Consider the following 17819-nt stretch of genomic DNA (forward strand, 5'->3'; position numbering starts at 1 on the left):
ATTTTCATTCACCTATGAGTACTGGCAATGATTACATTGGATATGCCATGTGCCTGCCTGACTACCAATTGTCTATCTTTTGCACAGTTCTGGTGCCACCAGTGCCGATGGCCCATGCTCAGTTGGGTATCTAAACCCTTTTTATCAAGTCATCTTTACTGTAGAACTGCTTCTGCTGCAGTTGCTCATCTTACATTACCAGACATCTTCTTGCTTCCCTCCTAATTCTCTAGCATGAGGCTTCTCTCATGCACAGTCATGCCAGCCATACATCTCCTGGTTGCCCACCCACTGTGTTTTATAGTGCTAAATTGTACTACTGCAGCCAGACCTGCCACTGGTGTCCATGCACTACAAGACAAATCCTTGCCCGCCACGTACTAATTCTAAATAATGTGGGTTCTGCCATTGTCACTGCCACTAAACAGCTGAGAATATAGGTATAAGGGGTGCACCCCTGTATAAATGCTGAAGCAGGGTGCAAAACCTGGTCTGTAAGAAACTTAGACAAATTCGGAAGAAAAAAGACTAGACCAATGATGGTATTATGGTTATACCGTATTATGTATTTTGTACCTAGGGGTGAGGGCTATTGGTCCTGTATTCAGGCATTTTTAAATGGTTTTATTCTATGTGTGTCTTTTTTGAGGTGTCAATAAAATTGGTTGATTTTTTGTACGATTCATGGGTGTGCATACCATCATTGGTCTAGTCTTTTTTCTTCCGAATTTGCCACTAAACAGCCACACATCTCCTGGCAGCATGCCCACTGTGCTTTATAATCCTAGACTCCACTGCTGCTGCCAGGCCTGTCTTTGCTGGCCCCACACTGCCAGACATCTCCTTGCCTGGTCCACTGCAATTCTCTATCGTGCAGCTTCTGCCACTGATCAGCCTTACACCTCCTGACTGCACACTGTTTTATAGTGGTAGACCATACCACTGATGCAAAACGTACGCTCTTGGGGGTACACAAACATTAATCCCGTAACGACAGCCAATACACATTAAAACGACAGCCGTTAAGGGGCTTTATTCCCTCATTGCCATTCTAAAATGGTGATCGGGAAAAAGGATGTAGTGCCCCTAGAGATGGAAAATCTCGAGGTTTCAACTACCGGTGGTAGTTAAGAACTTGTAGAACATGATCAGGGCTGGATTTTTCAGTCTCCAATCATGAAAAAAACCCACTGTGATCGTAGTTACAATGATTTCCCTTCATTCTGACATGACATACATGTCAGAGAAGAGAGAAATGATGCCCCCAAGCTCCCTCAGTACCTAAGCCATCCCCGGCCCTCTGCATCATTGTCATGAAAAAAAAAAATGGCAGGCACATGCGCAGTGCCGTTACCCGAAAATAATAGGGAATTTTTAACATTGATTCCTTTTGATCATAGACCCTATCACAGTGATCAAAAGAAAAAATAGCAAATCAAATCCCCATTTGTCACCTCCTTAGTTAGATAAAAATGATATAATATATATACATATATTTTTTTCCATTCTTTGCAGTTGGGGTTAAGGTTGTATTAGGGTTAGGATTGCATTAGGGTTAGTTTTGGGTTTAGGGTTGTATTAGGGTTAGGGATGTATTAGGGTTAGGGTTGTATTAGGGTTAGGGATGTATTAGGGTTAGGGTTATATTAGGGTTAGGGATGTATTAGGGTTAGGTCTGGGGTTACAGTTGGATGTTGGGGCTGTGGTTAAGGTTGGAGTTGGTGAAAATTGGCTCTGTCGGGATTAAACAGCTCACAAAATAAAGCTAATTTTTTTTAAAGGCTTGTTCAGAACAAGCCATTGCTTCTACATTTTGAAAACAGTTAACCTGTTCATGCTCCCTAAAAAAAGATACTTTTTGGATGGCTTGATAAAAATTCTTTGTAATTGTTACATCGCTTTGAGAATAACAAATCTATTGCAGATGCCAAAAAAAAGGATAATTTTTCCAATACTAATTGAGAAGCCCTCATTCCACATTCAAAAGTACTCGGCACGCCTGCTTGTGCTCCATAAATAAAGGGATAAGTTTTGGATGCAATATGTAAAAGCTTTCACTATTTCTTTTAGCAAAGAAAAAAAGGTTTAAATTGCCTGTCATTTACAACTGGTTGCCATTGGTTTTCCGCCCAGACAGATAGGTTGAGGTCACTTGGACATTAATAAGGCTTTGTTTCCATTAAAGGGGTGTTCTCAAGTTCTAAATTACTTTAAAAAAGCACTCCCATCAAAACTTGTATCCGCTTAATGTATTGCAGTCATCATATTATATATCACTTTTCAAAATTGCTAATTTTGCCTTTCTACCCACTTCATTCTTCTGCCGTCCTCCTGCTTGCTTCATCTGGATGACGCGTCTGTATGTCATCTTCAGTGTCTCCTCGGCACCGCGTTCCTGCACAGGCGTACTTCTCCGACCTGTTGAGGGCAGAGCAAGGTACTGCAGTGCTCATGCGCTGGGCCTCTCTGACCTTTCCCGCGACCTGCGCACTGCAGTACTTTGCTCTGCCCTCAACAGGACAGATAAGTATGCCTGCACAGGAGCGCGATGCCAAGGATATTGTGTGGATGACGTAGGGATGTGTCATCCACATGAAGCAAGCAGGATGACAGTGATCGTAAGATGATGGGAGTCGCTGGACCAAGACTTGTGACACCCCTCGGACCCTCTTTTGTTTGCAGATCAGACTGTATGTCTGAGACAATTTCCTTTCAAGTTGGATCAGATTTGTTTTTCTTGCGCACCCACAGATGCTGGATCAGAAAGATATCTGGGGAATTTAGAGAACAACGCGACACTTAACTCTTAGGCTAGGTTCACACTGCATTAACAGCAGCCCGTTCAACTCATACGTTAATGGGCTGCTGTTAACGCAAGTGCCGACTTGTCACATCGCTAGCGCAGATAGAGCATCTGCTGGCTCTATCTGCGTTAGCAGTGACGGACCCGGAAACGCTGCAGCCCGCGTCCCAGGGTCCGTCACTCAATGACGGCACATGGCTAGCGCACGCCCATTGTGGGCGGGCGCTAGTGATGCGTCCAACATAGAACTTAATGGCGGCATTAACAGGCTACGCTACACCGCGTTATGCCGCGGTGTAACGTAGTCTGTCTAACGGACGCCACAGACACAGTGTGAACCCAGCCGTAGACATGTTCTTTAACACTTTATAACCGTATGTATTTTCTGTAGGACACTGATGAGCTTATTATTTAGTTCACCTGACAATTTTCATGTACATAGCTGATAAATTTATGGTTTTGGACAGAACATGCTGTCCCACAGGTTTTGGCTTATTGCTGTGTAAACTGTGCTTCAATAAAGTTGTAAATGATGCTGCAACCCTATCTATCTCCCAGTTTCCCGGATCACCAGCACTACCTTGCCCAGAGCAAGCACAGCCTGAATTGAATCCTCGGAACACTTACATGGAAGGAGCCTAGCGGCACTAACACAGCGTCAGTGCAGGTGCGCATATAGTGTGAACGCGCCTTCATCCCTGGCTGCTGTCTGTGGCTTCCACTCACTACACTGATATTGTCAGAAAGAAGCATTCTACAGGAGTGCACCCCTTCCCAGCTTTCTGGTTGCTGAGGTGGGGGGAAGCAATACACTCCTCATTGATTGACAGTTCAGATCATAGGCATACTTGTGCTACTGTCCAGAATGTTGCACTGCTGCAGGCAAAGGCAGCTATCCAGACTGCGCCAGAGCAGCCCTTAGAATTGTTATTGCATTGTACTTGTAAGTACTGTGCTACTTGCCTGGGAGACTGCCCACTACTTATTGACTGCAGTGGTGGCTGATAGGCCAGGTAATAAGCAGTACATTCTTCAGTTGGAGAATGACGGACAGGTCTGGCCACATGCTGCTCCATCAATTTGCATTTTTTTAAGAGAAGAGGTTTATAACCCCTTCATGACCTTGGGATTTTCCGTTTTTCCGTGTTCGTTTTTCACTCCCTTCCTTCCCAGAGCCATAACTTTTTCTTTTTTCCGTCAATTTGGCCATGTGAGGGCTTATTTTGTTGCAGGACGAGTTGTACTTTTGAACGACATCATTAGTTTTAGCATGTCGTGTACTAGAAAACGGGAAACAAAATTCTAAGTGCAGTGAAATTGCAAAAAAAGTGCAGTCCCACACTGGTTTTTTGGTCCGCATTTTAAAATGCGCGCGTGTCCAGCCTCCCGTGACGTCACGGCTTGTGATTGGTCGCGTCGCCCATGTGACCGCGACGCGACCAATCACAAGCCAGAACGTAATTTTAAAATCCTGAAGGACCTAAAATTACGTCACGGCTTGCTGTGATTGGTCGCGTCGTGGCCACATGGGCGGCACGCGACCAATCACAAGCCGGGACTTCACGTAAGGAAGGAAAAGCGCGAATTTTAAGCAAACAACGCTGCCGGTTCCCTCGCTTGAGGTCCAGGCTGCGTCGGAGAGGTGAGTATAGCAATATTTTTTTATTTTAATTCTCTCTTTTACACATTTTCACATTAATGTTGTTTCGATACCGATACCCGATACCACAAAAGTATCGGATCTCGGTATCGGAATTCCGATACCCGCAAGTATCGGCCGATACCCGATACTTGCGGTATCGGAATGCTCAACACTAACTATAACTTTCAATACAAAATCTTCAGTTTTGTTCAAATTAGTTGATGCAAGAAAGGAAGAGACCCCACATCAAAAACTATTACCGCTACTATTTTGCTTGACATCCATGATGTTTAAGGAGAGCATCAATTCTTCTATGCATGGAATGAATAAGTTGACGACATGTTGCGACATCTTATCTTTTTCCATTCTTCACGAACGACTTCTTTTAGAGACTGGATTCTGGATGGACAGTGATGCTCAACTTGTCTCTTCAGAATTCGCCATAGGTGTTTCGACTAGGTTCAGATCAGAAAACGTACTTGGCCACTAAATTACATCATCCTGTTCTTCATCAGAATGCAACAGGTGTGTGTTTTAGATCATTGATTAATTTTTCTATTTGAAATGGTGTCTACAGTAAAACATGGCGGTAGCCACCTGTTGGTAACCTTATTTATGCTGAGCACTGAATATGTTAATAAATGTCACTATATCATGTTGTCAAAATAAAGATGAAGTGACCAATCCCTTTAAGCAAAACACAAACTGCTGATGGATCTCACTAAAGCATCAGTTATTGTGCACACACAGTAGGACATATGTGAACTTTCTGTACCATGTAGGCTGTAAGTGGCCTATGGACTAGAGCTATTAAAGTCAGGGGTTGACATGTCATTGGCACAATTGTGCCACCGCACAGGAGCCCAAGAGATAATGGGCCCCACATCCACCTTTAAAGCAGGTGGATTTGTGCATTATGACGAGCTATTGAATTGTAAAGGACCCATATATTGTTCTTGTGCAGGGATTCTTTTCTGTCTCCAGGTGATCATAATCTAAGTGTATGTAGAAAAGATTATATGACAATTAGTGATGAGTGAGCGTGCTCGGATAACGTTTTTTTCCGAGTATGCTCAGGTGTTATCCGGGTATCTTGGGCTTGCTCGTTTATTATGTCGGCTGCAGGATTTCTGTTAGACAGCCACAACACATGTGGGGATTCCCTAACAATCAGACAATCCCCACATGTGTTGAGGCTGTCTAACAGCCGGAAATCATCCATTCACAGGAACTCGACCATAATACACGATAACACCTGAGCATGCTCGGATAAGACGTTATCCGAGTACGTTCGCCCATCACTAATGACAATGCAAATACGTTTTTAAAGTACTCTACGCCAATTATTATCAAGCACAGAACATCTGTAGACCATTTCTAAAAATACCTGCAACAGCTGATGGGATTTACAAATGGTAGATATTTTTAGTACTAACATACATATGATAGCATGCTTTACAAATTCTATAAACCTGTATATGGCTATTCCAACCTTCTACAATAGTGTTCTGCGCTTATGTGACAATCCTATTTTTAGTGGTTGATTTAACTGATGATAATTGAAACATTTGCCTACCTGATACTTCTTTTCCCAAAGGTACTGTAATGTAATGTTTTCAACGCAGTCAGTTATACACAGCTTGCTGCCAAACACCTCCCGTAGCATATTCACAAGATACAAATGATGTTCATTGTCCATTGCATAGAAGTGGTTAAAGTCTAACAACACAACTTCAGTGCTGTGATTAGTTAGGAAAGTGTTAATTTCCGTAAGTCCATCCCATACTTTAATTCCATATAAGCCATGTATGAAGTAGATTTCTATTTCAGCTTCCTCTGGCTTAGAAGATACCCGTAGGTCAAAATAGCGAATACCGGACTCCAATTGTTCCTTGAATGTTAAATTTTGGGTAACAGACCACTTCTTCATTAGTTTCTTGACCAATGAGATTCTTGCTAAACGTTTAAGTGATCTTGCTTGGTCTGGTCCAACGGGAGATTTTTCGTCAACCCAATAACTGAATGAATCATGCGACCCTGAAAGAGAATAGACTATCTTAAAGTTCATACTGACTCTTCCAAAAAGGAGCAACACAAGTTAAGCAGTATAAAGAACATTAAACTAAGGCCATGACTACCCAAATAACAGGTCAAATAACAGGCATCAGACATGACATCTGTTTTGGGTTTGTTTAGCAACTGAAAGAGACCCGTAAACATTAAGAAAATTGGGAAGTTAATGTTGTAAATGATGGAGTTGGAGAATGTACTTGGTGCTAATGACGATTTGCAAGTTGCAGCACATCCTGATGCACAAGAGGCCATGTCATAGGGGAACAGAAAATTTTCAGACCCTTTTACATTTTTCATTCTTTGTTTCATTGCAGCCATTGGGTAAATTCAAAAAAGTTATTTTTCTCATTAATGTACACTCTGTACCCCATCTTGACTGAAAAAACAGAAATGTAGTAATTTTTGCAAATTTAATAAAAACAAAACGTGAAATATCACATGGTCATAAGTATTCAGACCCTTTGCTCAGACACTCATATTTAAGTCACACACTGTCCATTTCCTTGCGATCCTCCTTGAGAAGGTTCTACTCCTTCATTGGAGCCCAGCTGTGTTTAAACTGATAGGACTTGATTTGGAAATACACACACCTCACAGTGCATGTCAGACCAAATGAGAATCATGAGGTCAAAGGAACTGGCCAAGGAGCTCAGAGACAGAATTGTGGCAAGACACAGATCTGGTCAAGGTTACAACAGAATTTCTGCAGTACTCAAGGTTCCTAAGAGCACAGTGGCCTCCATAATCCTTAAATGGAAGAAGTTGGGGACCACCAGAAGTCTTCCTAGACCTGGCCGTCCAGCCAAACTGAGCAATTGTGGGAGAAGAGCCTTGGTGAGAGAGGTAAAGAAGGACCCCAAGATCACTGTGGCTGAGCTCCAGAAATGCCGTAGGGAGATGGGTAAAATTCCACAAAGTTAACTATCACTGCAGCCCTCCACCAGTCGGGCCTTTATGGTAGAGTGGCCCGTCGGAAGCCTCTCCTCTGTGCAAGACATATGAAAGTCCGCATAGAGTTAAAAAAAAACACATTAAGGACTCCCAAACTATGAGAAATAAGATTCTCTGGTCTGATGAGACGAAAATAGACCTTTTTGGTGATAATTCTAAGCGGTATGTGTGGAGAAAACATGGCACAGCTCATCACCTGCCCAATACAATCCCAACAGTGAAACATGGTGGTGGCAGCATCGTGCTATGGGGGTGTTTTTCAGCTGAAGGGACAGGACGACTGGTTGTCATTTAAGGAAACATGAATGCGTCCAAGTATAGAGATATTCTGGATGAAAACCTCTTCCAGAGTGCTCTGGACCTCAGACTTGGCCGAAGGTTCACCTTCCAACAAGACAATGACCCTAAGCACACAGCTAAAATAACAAGGGAGTGGTTTCAGAACAATTCTGTGACCATTCTTGACTGGCCCAGCCAGAGGCCTGAACCTAAACCCAATTGAGCATCTCTGGAGAGACCTGAAAATGGCTGTCAACCAACGCTCACCATCCAACCTGACGGAACTGGGGAGTATCTGCAAGGAAGAATGGCAGAGGATCCTCAAATCCAGGTGTGAAAAACTTGTTGCATCATTCCCAAGAAGACTCATGGCTGTACTAGCTCAAAAGGGTGCTTCTACTCAATACTGAGCAAAGGGTCTGAATACTTATGACCATGTGATATTTCAGTTTTTGTTTCTTAATAAATTTGCAAAAATTACTAGATTTCTGTTTTTTTTCAGTCAAGATGGGGTGCAGAGTGTACATTAATGAGAAAAAAATGAACTTTTTTGAATGCACCAAATGGCTGCAATGAAACAAAGAGTGAAAAATTTAAAGGGATCTGAATACTTTCTGTACCCACTGTAGAATGAGTTTAACAACATTGGTGCTCTACCAAGGCTATTCAATGAACTCAACTCTCAATGCATGGAAGTGAGCACCATACAGAAACCACTGTTGAAAAGAGTTCAATGAGTCCAGACAGAGATAGCACCCAATCGAGCTTGTAATTACGGTAAATACGTTTTCCGGTTTCGTAAAACTCCGTGGCTGCTGTTTCTTTTTTTTAATTTTCTTTACTCATCCTGAGTCTCTGCTGCTTCTTTCAGTGACTGTTATTGTCTGTAGTGCTAATGTCACATGAACAGCGCTGCAGCCAATCAGTAATATCAGCAGAGCTGCCAGAGTTGACAGCATGAGCCGTTCAAAGCCGGAAAGCTTTGTTATTGGCTGCAGCGCTGTAAACGTGATGTCAGCACTGTAGATGATAAAAGACACTGGGAGCAGCCGCGGATACTCAGCACTGGAGCTGCAGAAGGTGAGTAACAGACATTTGGATTTTTTAAAACAAACTACAGGCTGGGTGACATGATTTTTCAGAAAACGGAACACTAAGGTCTATTCTCTGAACAGTTCCTGTAGTTGCAGATGATAAATAACTCTTCCTTTAAGCAGCCATATACTGTACATGGGTGTTCTGGGGGAATAATAATTACAGTAGGAGTGACCTAACTCAGCCACCAATGGCTGAGTGGGTATTTTCAGCCATTTCTGGTATATCAAGAAAATGACCAGTAAGTCTTGGAACAGGATCTGGGGGAAAATTAAGGTATTTATTATTTCATTTTTTCCAAATCACATCAGCCCCATTGATTAGCAGGTAATAGCTCAGGCAACGTCCGAATCTAAAAAACTGCCCATGCTTTTTTTTCTCCATTCAATGTGCAGGGACTGCAATGCAGTACATGCAGCAGCTGATAAGGGGGAGTGCCAGGTGTCCGACCACCACTGATCTGAAATTGATCCCCTATCCTAAAGAGCTATCATAAGGGTAGGTCATCACCACTATATGACTAAAGAACTCCTTTAATCACTCCTTTCAGTCCCTATCCCCAGAACAGGTCATATAACATGTACTCTCTGAGCTTCGAAAGAATGCCTATAGGAACCTTAACATTTCAATATATGGAGTCAAGAAAAGTCCGGTGGTGGCCCAGCAACGGTGTAGAATGTAGAACTGGACATTTAAGTTCTAATTTGCACAAGCCATGACATGTCCTTAGATAGCTTTTTATAATTTTAATTTACGAATAATTTCACAGGAATTATGACATTCATTTGTCTGCAATTGTGGTATTACACGTTATCTTCTTCACTTGACAGTCAACATATTATTTTCGCAAAAAATCCTAGCAAATTTTTCTCACAAACTCTGTATTAAAATATGAGGGACCCTGTTGGAATTTTATGTTACCCAAAAGAGGCCTCCACCTATCATCTTGCCGGTCATCCTAGCTGGTCCTCTGTCTCTGTGATGTAGGAGCAAATATACATTGCTGCCCACCCACATCCTTCATCATGAGTGACGGTACAGAAATAAGATCAACTCATATAGCTGGAGACTATCAAATATAGCAGGGGATCTGAATACGACGTTTGTCAATTCTACTGCTAGGCCATTTTAGAAAATACCTCTACAGCGTAAAATATTATAATCCTCGTCTCCACCCTTGAAAACTAGATATCACTCCATCAGTTGTAGACTTTCAGGGCCTGATAGGAGTTGTAGTTTTACCTACAAATTGGATTCACCACTTTATTTTAGGATCCCAGAAGTCAGACTCCCACAAATGCGGAGACTGGATGAGTTGCAGCACAGACCTAGCACTCAGCCCCCTCTTTCCTACATAATGGCAGTCTGGGCCAGTCAGCAGTGCAGGGAACTGTAGTCTGGCTAAGTGACTTCATATACAGAGCAGATATGTAAAGGCTGAGCTAAAGAGTGATGGGCCCCAGTTTGGATCTGGATACCATGCTCTGAAAGGATTAGTGTATGGCCCTTAAAATGCCAAGACTGATTTCAAGCCCCAGTATAGCCCTGACCATACTATATTTCCTTAAAGGGGTTTCTCCAATTAGAAATGTAGTATAGTTCTTCTGATTCGCTATGTAGCTTACCCCATGTGCAGGGCATTGCAGTAGGTTTGGTATCCATGGTTATGACCTCTCATATAGTGAGTTAGTTGTAACCATGGATATCTAAGCTACTACAATGCCCTTCACATGGGGTAAGCGACATAGCAATTCAGAAGAAATATACTACATTTCAAATTGGAGGTATTTGCTAATATTATTATTATTACACCTACTACATATCTGGATAGGATCTTGGAGATGGGAATACCCCTTTAAACTGTCACATGAAAACAGACTTATGTGTGCAATGTTATGAATGTAGCAATGGTGGCTGATTTCTTTCTCAGAATGATTTTATTCTATTCATTTGTGTGTTAACATAGATCAAGCATTAAACAGTGACTTTACGAGAGCATAAAGCCATCAACTTGGAATGAGGAAGTTTGAATTAATTCAGTTAATGGAGGCCGACCTACATACTTCTCGTTACCCAAACAATGATAGATGGCAAGGACTGCTTATACACTCTCATTAAAATGTAATATGAAGAGATTAATTTGTTAAATACTGTTGAGAAATCATAGAGGAAAAGCAAACAGTACATTCCAACAAGGTCCCAGGATTCAGGTCACTAACAATCTGCAGTTAATCCTATAATTAACGGATTAACTTCTTAGACAATCCTCCTTAACAAATCCAGGCACAAAAGCCTGCCATTCTAACATACACATGTAAGTAATGTAATATACGTAAAGTATTTCTAGAAATCTAAGTATGTTCATAACCAGATGCACACCAAGACTTAGGCTCCGATTCAAAGTGATTATACCAAAACTCTGGCATATATTGCTTTGAAAAGTTGCACATTTTTTGGAGAAACACAATTTTATGACTTTTGGCCTTTTCACATGATGGGGACAAGACGACAGAGGTCGTCTAATTCATGAGGAGCTGTGGCATTCCTTAAACCAGAAAACTTACTCCAGTTTCTAAGATTTGTGGCGAGGTGCACACACCACTTGTCAGGCGCTCCTAGTTCATTAAGAGGCACGTCCCTCTTAGCTAATCAGGAGCATCTGTCTCCACTATGCCCCATTATCAAGACTGGTGTGAACATCGCCAGTGAATCGGAGTAATAATGTCCTCGGGGTCGTATTTACAGCACCAGCTGCCCTACTCACTAAGGCTGAATATAACCTCATTACATTGTCATTTAAATTTGCCAATTATGGTCCAGATTAAATGGATATTTGACTTAGAAACATTAAAACCATGTGGAAATATAATGAACAGACGCACTTAAGGGCCAAACAAAACACGGTTCGACATGATGAATTATTCCAATTCTTGTCACTGCAGAGGTCACATTGAGAATCTGTAGCCCTATATACAGGCCCACTCACAGGTTCCAAGATTGTAGACACCTGTGATGCTAGTTAGTGGACACACCTTGATTTAACATGTCCCTTTTGTCACATTATTTTCAGGGGTACCGTCATTTCTGTCCAGGCCTATTTCATGAGTTTTATTTTTTTACAAATTCTGTGGAAGCATGGTTGAAAAGCAATGCCTGACTTTCATTTGTTCATTTTCATAGATCTTTTATTTAATATTACATTTGTCAGATTCAAGTTATTTCTGTGACCATTGTGGGTTTTTCTGTCATCAAACAAGTGGTACCAACAATTTTGACCACGTGTATGTGTATATATATAGATACATATATATATATATATATATATATATATATATATATATATATATATATATATATATATATATATATATATATATATATATATATATAATATAAAGCTGAATGTGTGTGTATGTGTGTGTGTATGTCCGGAATTGGCATCTGCACCGTCGCAGCCACAAAATTTTGCACAGTCACACGTCTGGACCCCGAGAGCGTCATAGGCTATGTTGTGAGGCGAAATTAAATTTTAACCCCGCGCTTTCCAATTCACCAAACAATTTTGCCCCTATCTACATAATAGGGAAAAAGTGAAAGGAAAAATGTTGGAGGCAAATTGACAGCTGCAAGATGTGAACAAGGGGGACTTAAAGAATGAGAGCGATGGTGCCAAAGAGTATATACCGTACAGTTGCTAAGGTGGGGCCCCAACATGGGATACTCACCACACCACCACGGGGATATGAACACACACAGAAAATGCGCCACACACTACCACGTGCTTGAACACATATACCACCCTCAGTGCACATTTCACCACACATACACCAACCTTGCCACATAAAAGTCGAAACACAAAAGTCACTGCTCAAAACTCGCCACGTGCAAAACTCACCACGCGCAAAACTCGCCACATGCAAAACTTGCACACGCGGGAAAAATTGCCACATGCACAAAAGTTGCAACACATGCAAAAGTTGCCTCACACAAAACTTGCACATACTCAAAAAGCATCACACATAAAACTCGCCACGCGCAAAACTCGCCATGCTCAAAACTTGATGCACACAACTTGCTACACTAACCTGTCACATGCAACTCGACACACAAAAAGTTGCTACACGCATGTCGCCACACAAAACTCATCTCACAAAAATCGCTACATGCATGTCGCCACACGCCTCAACACACACAACTTGACACATGAAACTCACCCTAAAACACACAAAAGTCTGGTATTATCCTTCAAAAATAAAAATCTGATTAATAAGCAGACAAACTACAAGAGCAACAAATGTACCATATAGGAAATACGGCAGCTGTCAGTCACATGACCTGTCTATTATGTGTATGTGTGAGCTAATATATACTGCCAGGGGGAGGGCTTCCTGTTGGCTGGGGATTTATCGGGCTGCCAATTTAGCTTACAAATACTGAGGTAAAAATACTGACCAAATAACGTGTGAACGAGGTCTAATACAGGAGGAGATGACATACAGGTACATACTATATACAGGGGAGATGACACACAGGTATATATACTATATACAGGAGCAGATGACACACAGGTCTATACTATACACAGGGGAGATGACACACAGGTATATACTATATACAGGAGGAGATGACTTACAGGTATATACTATATACAAGAGGAGAAGACATACAGGTATATACTATATATAGGAGGAGATGACATACAGGTATATACTATATACAGGAGGAGATGACACACGTATATACTATATACAGGAGGAGGTGACATACAGGTATATAGAGGAGATGACACATAGGTATATAGAGGAGGAGATGACATACAGCAGGTATATACTATATACAGGGGAGATGACATATAGGTATATACTACAGGTCCTTCTCAAAAAATTAGCATATAGTGTTAAATTTCATTATTTACCATAATGTAATGATTACAATTAAACTTTCATATACTATAGATTCATTATCCACCAACTGAAATTTGTCAGGTCTTTTATTGTTTTAATACTGATGATTTTGGCATACAACTCCTGATAACCCAAAAAACCTGTCTCAATAAATTAGCATATCAAGAAAAGGTTCTCTAAATGACCTATTACCCTAATCTTCTGAATCAACTAATTAACTCTAAACACATGCAAAAGATACCCGAGGCTTTTAAAAACTCCCTGCCTGGTTCATTACTCAAAACCCCCATCATGGGTAAGACTAGCGACCTGACAGATGTCAAGAAGGCCATCATTGACACCCTCAAGCAAGAGGGTAAGACCCAGAAAGAAATTTCTCAACAAATAGGCTGTTCCCAGAGTACTGTATCAAGGCACCTCAATGGTAAGTCTGTTGGAAGTAAACAATGTGGCAGAAAACGCTGTACAACGAGAAGAGGTGACCGGAACCTGAGGAAGCAGTGGACTGAGTCTGGTGTGGAAACATCCAGAGCCACCGTGCACAGGCGTGTGCAGGAAATGGGCTACAGGTGCCGCATTCCCCAGGTAAAGCCACTTTTGAACCATAAACAGCGGCAGAAGCGCCTGACCTGGGCTACAGAGAAACAGCACTGGACTGTTGCTAAGTGGTCCCAAGTACTTTTTTCTGATGAAAGCAAATTTTGCATGTCATTCGGAAATCAAGGTGCCAGAGTCTGGAGGAAGACTGGGGAGAAGGAAATGCCAAAATGCCTGAAGTCCAGTGTCAAGTACCCACAGTCAGTGATGGTGTGGGGTGCCATGTCAGCTGCTGGTGTTGGTCCACTGTGTTTCATCAAGGGCAGGGTCAATGCAGCTAGCTATCAGGAGATTTTGGAGCACTTCATGCTTCCATCGGCTGAAATGCTTTATGGAGATGAAGATTTCATTTTTCAGCACGACCTGGCACCTGCTCACAGTGCCAAAACCACTGGTAAATGGTTTACTGACCATGGTATTACTGTGCTCAATTGGCCTGCCAACTCTCCTGACCTGAACCCCATAGAGAATCTGTGGGATATTGTGAAGAGAAAGTTGAGAGACGCAAGACCCAACACTCTGGATGAGCTTAAGGCCGCTATTGAAGCATCCTGGGCCTCCATAACATCTCAGCAGTGTCACAGGCTGATTGCCTCCATGCCACGCCGCATTGAAGCAGTCATTTCTGCCAAAGGATTCCCGACCAAGTATTGAGTGCATAACTGAACATTATTATTTGATGGTTTTTTTGTTTGTTATTAAAAAACACTTTTATTTGATTGGTCGGGTGAAATATGCTAATTTATTGAGACAGGTTTTTTGGGTTATCAGGAGTTGTATGCCAAAATCATCAGTATTAAAACAATAAAAGACCTGACAAATTTCAGTTGGTGGATAATGAATCTATAGTATATGAAAGTTTAATTGTAATCATTACATTATGGTAAATAATGAAATTTAACACTATATGCTAATTTTTTGAGAAGGACCTGTATATACAGGAGATGACAAACAGGTATATACTATATATAGGAGGAGATGACATACAGGTATATACTATATACAGAAGAGATGACATATAGGTATATACTATATACAGGAGATGACACATAGGTATATACAATATACAGGAGGGGATGACATACAGCAGGTATATACTATTTACAGGGGAGATGACATACAGGTATATACTATATACAGGGGAGATGACATACAGCTATATACTATATACAGGAGATGACATACAGGTGTATACTATATATAAGGGAGATGACAAACATGTATATACTGAGGGGAAAATGAGAGGTGTGAGGTGAAAAGGAGAGGTGTGAGGTGAAAAGGAGAGGTGTGAGGTGAAAATGAAAAGGTGTGAGTGCAAAATGAGAGGAGTGAGGGAAAATAGTGGAGTGATCGGAAAATGACATATGTGAGGTCAAAATGACAAGTGTTAGGGGGGAATGAGAGGAGTGAGGGGGAATGAGAGGTGTGAGGGGGAAAATAAGAGGAGTGAGGGGGAAAATGAGAGGTGTGAGGGAGAAAATGAGAGATGTGAAGGGGAAAATGAAAGATGTGAGGTACTATAACTAACCACAGATATTTACTATGCCCAGGCAACGCCGGGCTCTTCAGCTAGTACATATATAAAAGCATATTGGCACTGCTTAATTCAGGGGTGTGGAACCTCCAGCATGCACGTTACAACGATCTTTTCTCTGGCCAACACACAGATTCCCAGGGACAGCAGGGGCCGGCACTCCCGTTTTGCTCATGCACACAGCGTTCACTACTGAGCATGCAGCGCATGCAATAAAGGATTAGGTCCTGACGCTGGCCAGAGCTAGAGTCTGGATGTAATTCGTGAGTGGAATTAGCACGCAATGCGCTTCCATTCCACACATGAAGACAGTAGCGGCCACCCCGTGTTATGTACCTTATTTTTCGGACTAAAAATTTCAGACAAAATTGTGGGGGATGCGTCTTATAGTCCGAATGTACCTTATAGTCCTTATAGTGGTTGTGGCTGTGGGGAGGGAGAACTGCAGCAGTGGTCGAGCAGGTCACAGGAGGCAGGAGCAAGCGGTTGCAACTAAAACGTGTGCCCACTATTAAAAAAATGTATATATACTGCTCCCCATGCCAATGGTCCCTCCCACCTCTATGCACTGAATCCGGCGCCTAGAGGTGTGAGGGACTATAAACCTATGAAGATGTGAGTATTCTTTGTCTGTAATTGTGGGTACACGTGTTAGCCATAGTCGCCGGGCCATCACGTGTGCCTGCTATTAAACAGAATGAATATTCACTGCTCCCCACGCCTATAGTCCTGCCCACCTTTATGCACTGTAGTAGGCGCCGAGAGGTGGGCGGGACTATGAAAGTGGAGAGCGATGAATATTAATTCTCTTTAATAGCAGGCTCACGTGATTGCTGAGCCAGGGGCTGCAGCTAAGACCTGTGCCCGCTATTAAATAAGAACGAATATTCACTGCTCCCCATTCCCATAGTCCTGGGCGTGGGGAGAAGTGAATATTCTAGGAGTTGATGTTAGCATGTGGGGACACATGGCAGTAACATGTTTCTGGCATCAAAACAGAACTCCGCGCTACGAGAGAGCAGAGGTAAGGTGAGTAGAATAGTTTATTTTTTATGTGTGCGGCATGATGGGGCTATATATACCAGGATGGGGGGCCATGGATACCAGGTTGGGAGCCATGTATACGAGGATGGGTACCATGTATGCCAGAATGGGGATGGGGGCCATGTATACAGGGATTGGGGCCATTATTACCAGGATGGGGACCATGTATACCAGGATGGAGGATCATGTATACTAGGATGGGGATGGGGGCCATGTATATATACATACATACATATATACATGGATAGGGGGCCATGTATATAAGCATGGAGTGCCTTGTATACCAGGATGGTGGCCATGTATACCAGGATTGAGGGCCATATATACCTGAATGGAGATATACAGTACACCAGGATGGGGATCACATATACCTGGATGGGGAGATATATATCAGTATGGAGAGGGCCATATATACCAGGATGGGGACATATATGTACCAGAACTTGGTATATTAGTACAGAATTGGGGAACATTACCCCTATAACAGTGTCGGCAGCAAATAACCCCTCCCCTATAACAGTGCGTCATGACCACAATTTTTGCTTCAATTCTATTTCTATTTTCCTCCTCTAAAATCTAGGTGCGTCTTATAGTCTGAAAAATATGGTAATACATTTGGTGCAGCAAAGCATTTTAAGAATTGCACTGAAGCAGTTTAGACACATTTAAATTTGTCAGAGTCAATAGACCCAAACGAGAAAGCAATTGGAGAAAAGTAAACTACTATTAAAGAATGAGGCACATATCATAATAATAGCGGGTACACATGTTAGCCGCAGCCACTGGCTCCTGCAGCAGCTGGGTGATCACGTGTGCCTGTCAGCAGCGCAAGGAAAGCTATTTATCTCCTTACTATTATAAATACTGCTCTGGCAAAAATTAAGAGACCATTGCAAA

The 17819-nt window shown here is 42.0% G+C and overlaps 1 protein-coding gene across 1 annotated transcript in view; it reads right to left on the reverse strand.

Annotated features, from left to right (window-relative positions):
• PLCXD2 (phosphatidylinositol specific phospholipase C X domain containing 2) overlaps positions 1-17819 on the reverse strand; it is a 63957-nt gene that overhangs the window by 18394 nt on the left and 27744 nt on the right. Inside the window, exon 2 of the mRNA XM_077295346.1 lies at positions 6022-6482. Coding sequence (XP_077151461.1) covers positions 6022-6482 — 461 coding nt within the window. The remainder of the gene's footprint in view (positions 1-6021; positions 6483-17819) is intronic.

This window comes from Ranitomeya variabilis, chromosome 3, assembly GCF_051348905.1.
Source record: "Ranitomeya variabilis isolate aRanVar5 chromosome 3, aRanVar5.hap1, whole genome shotgun sequence".
In the NCBI taxonomy this organism is placed as follows: Eukaryota; Metazoa; Chordata; class Amphibia; order Anura; family Dendrobatidae; genus Ranitomeya; species Ranitomeya variabilis.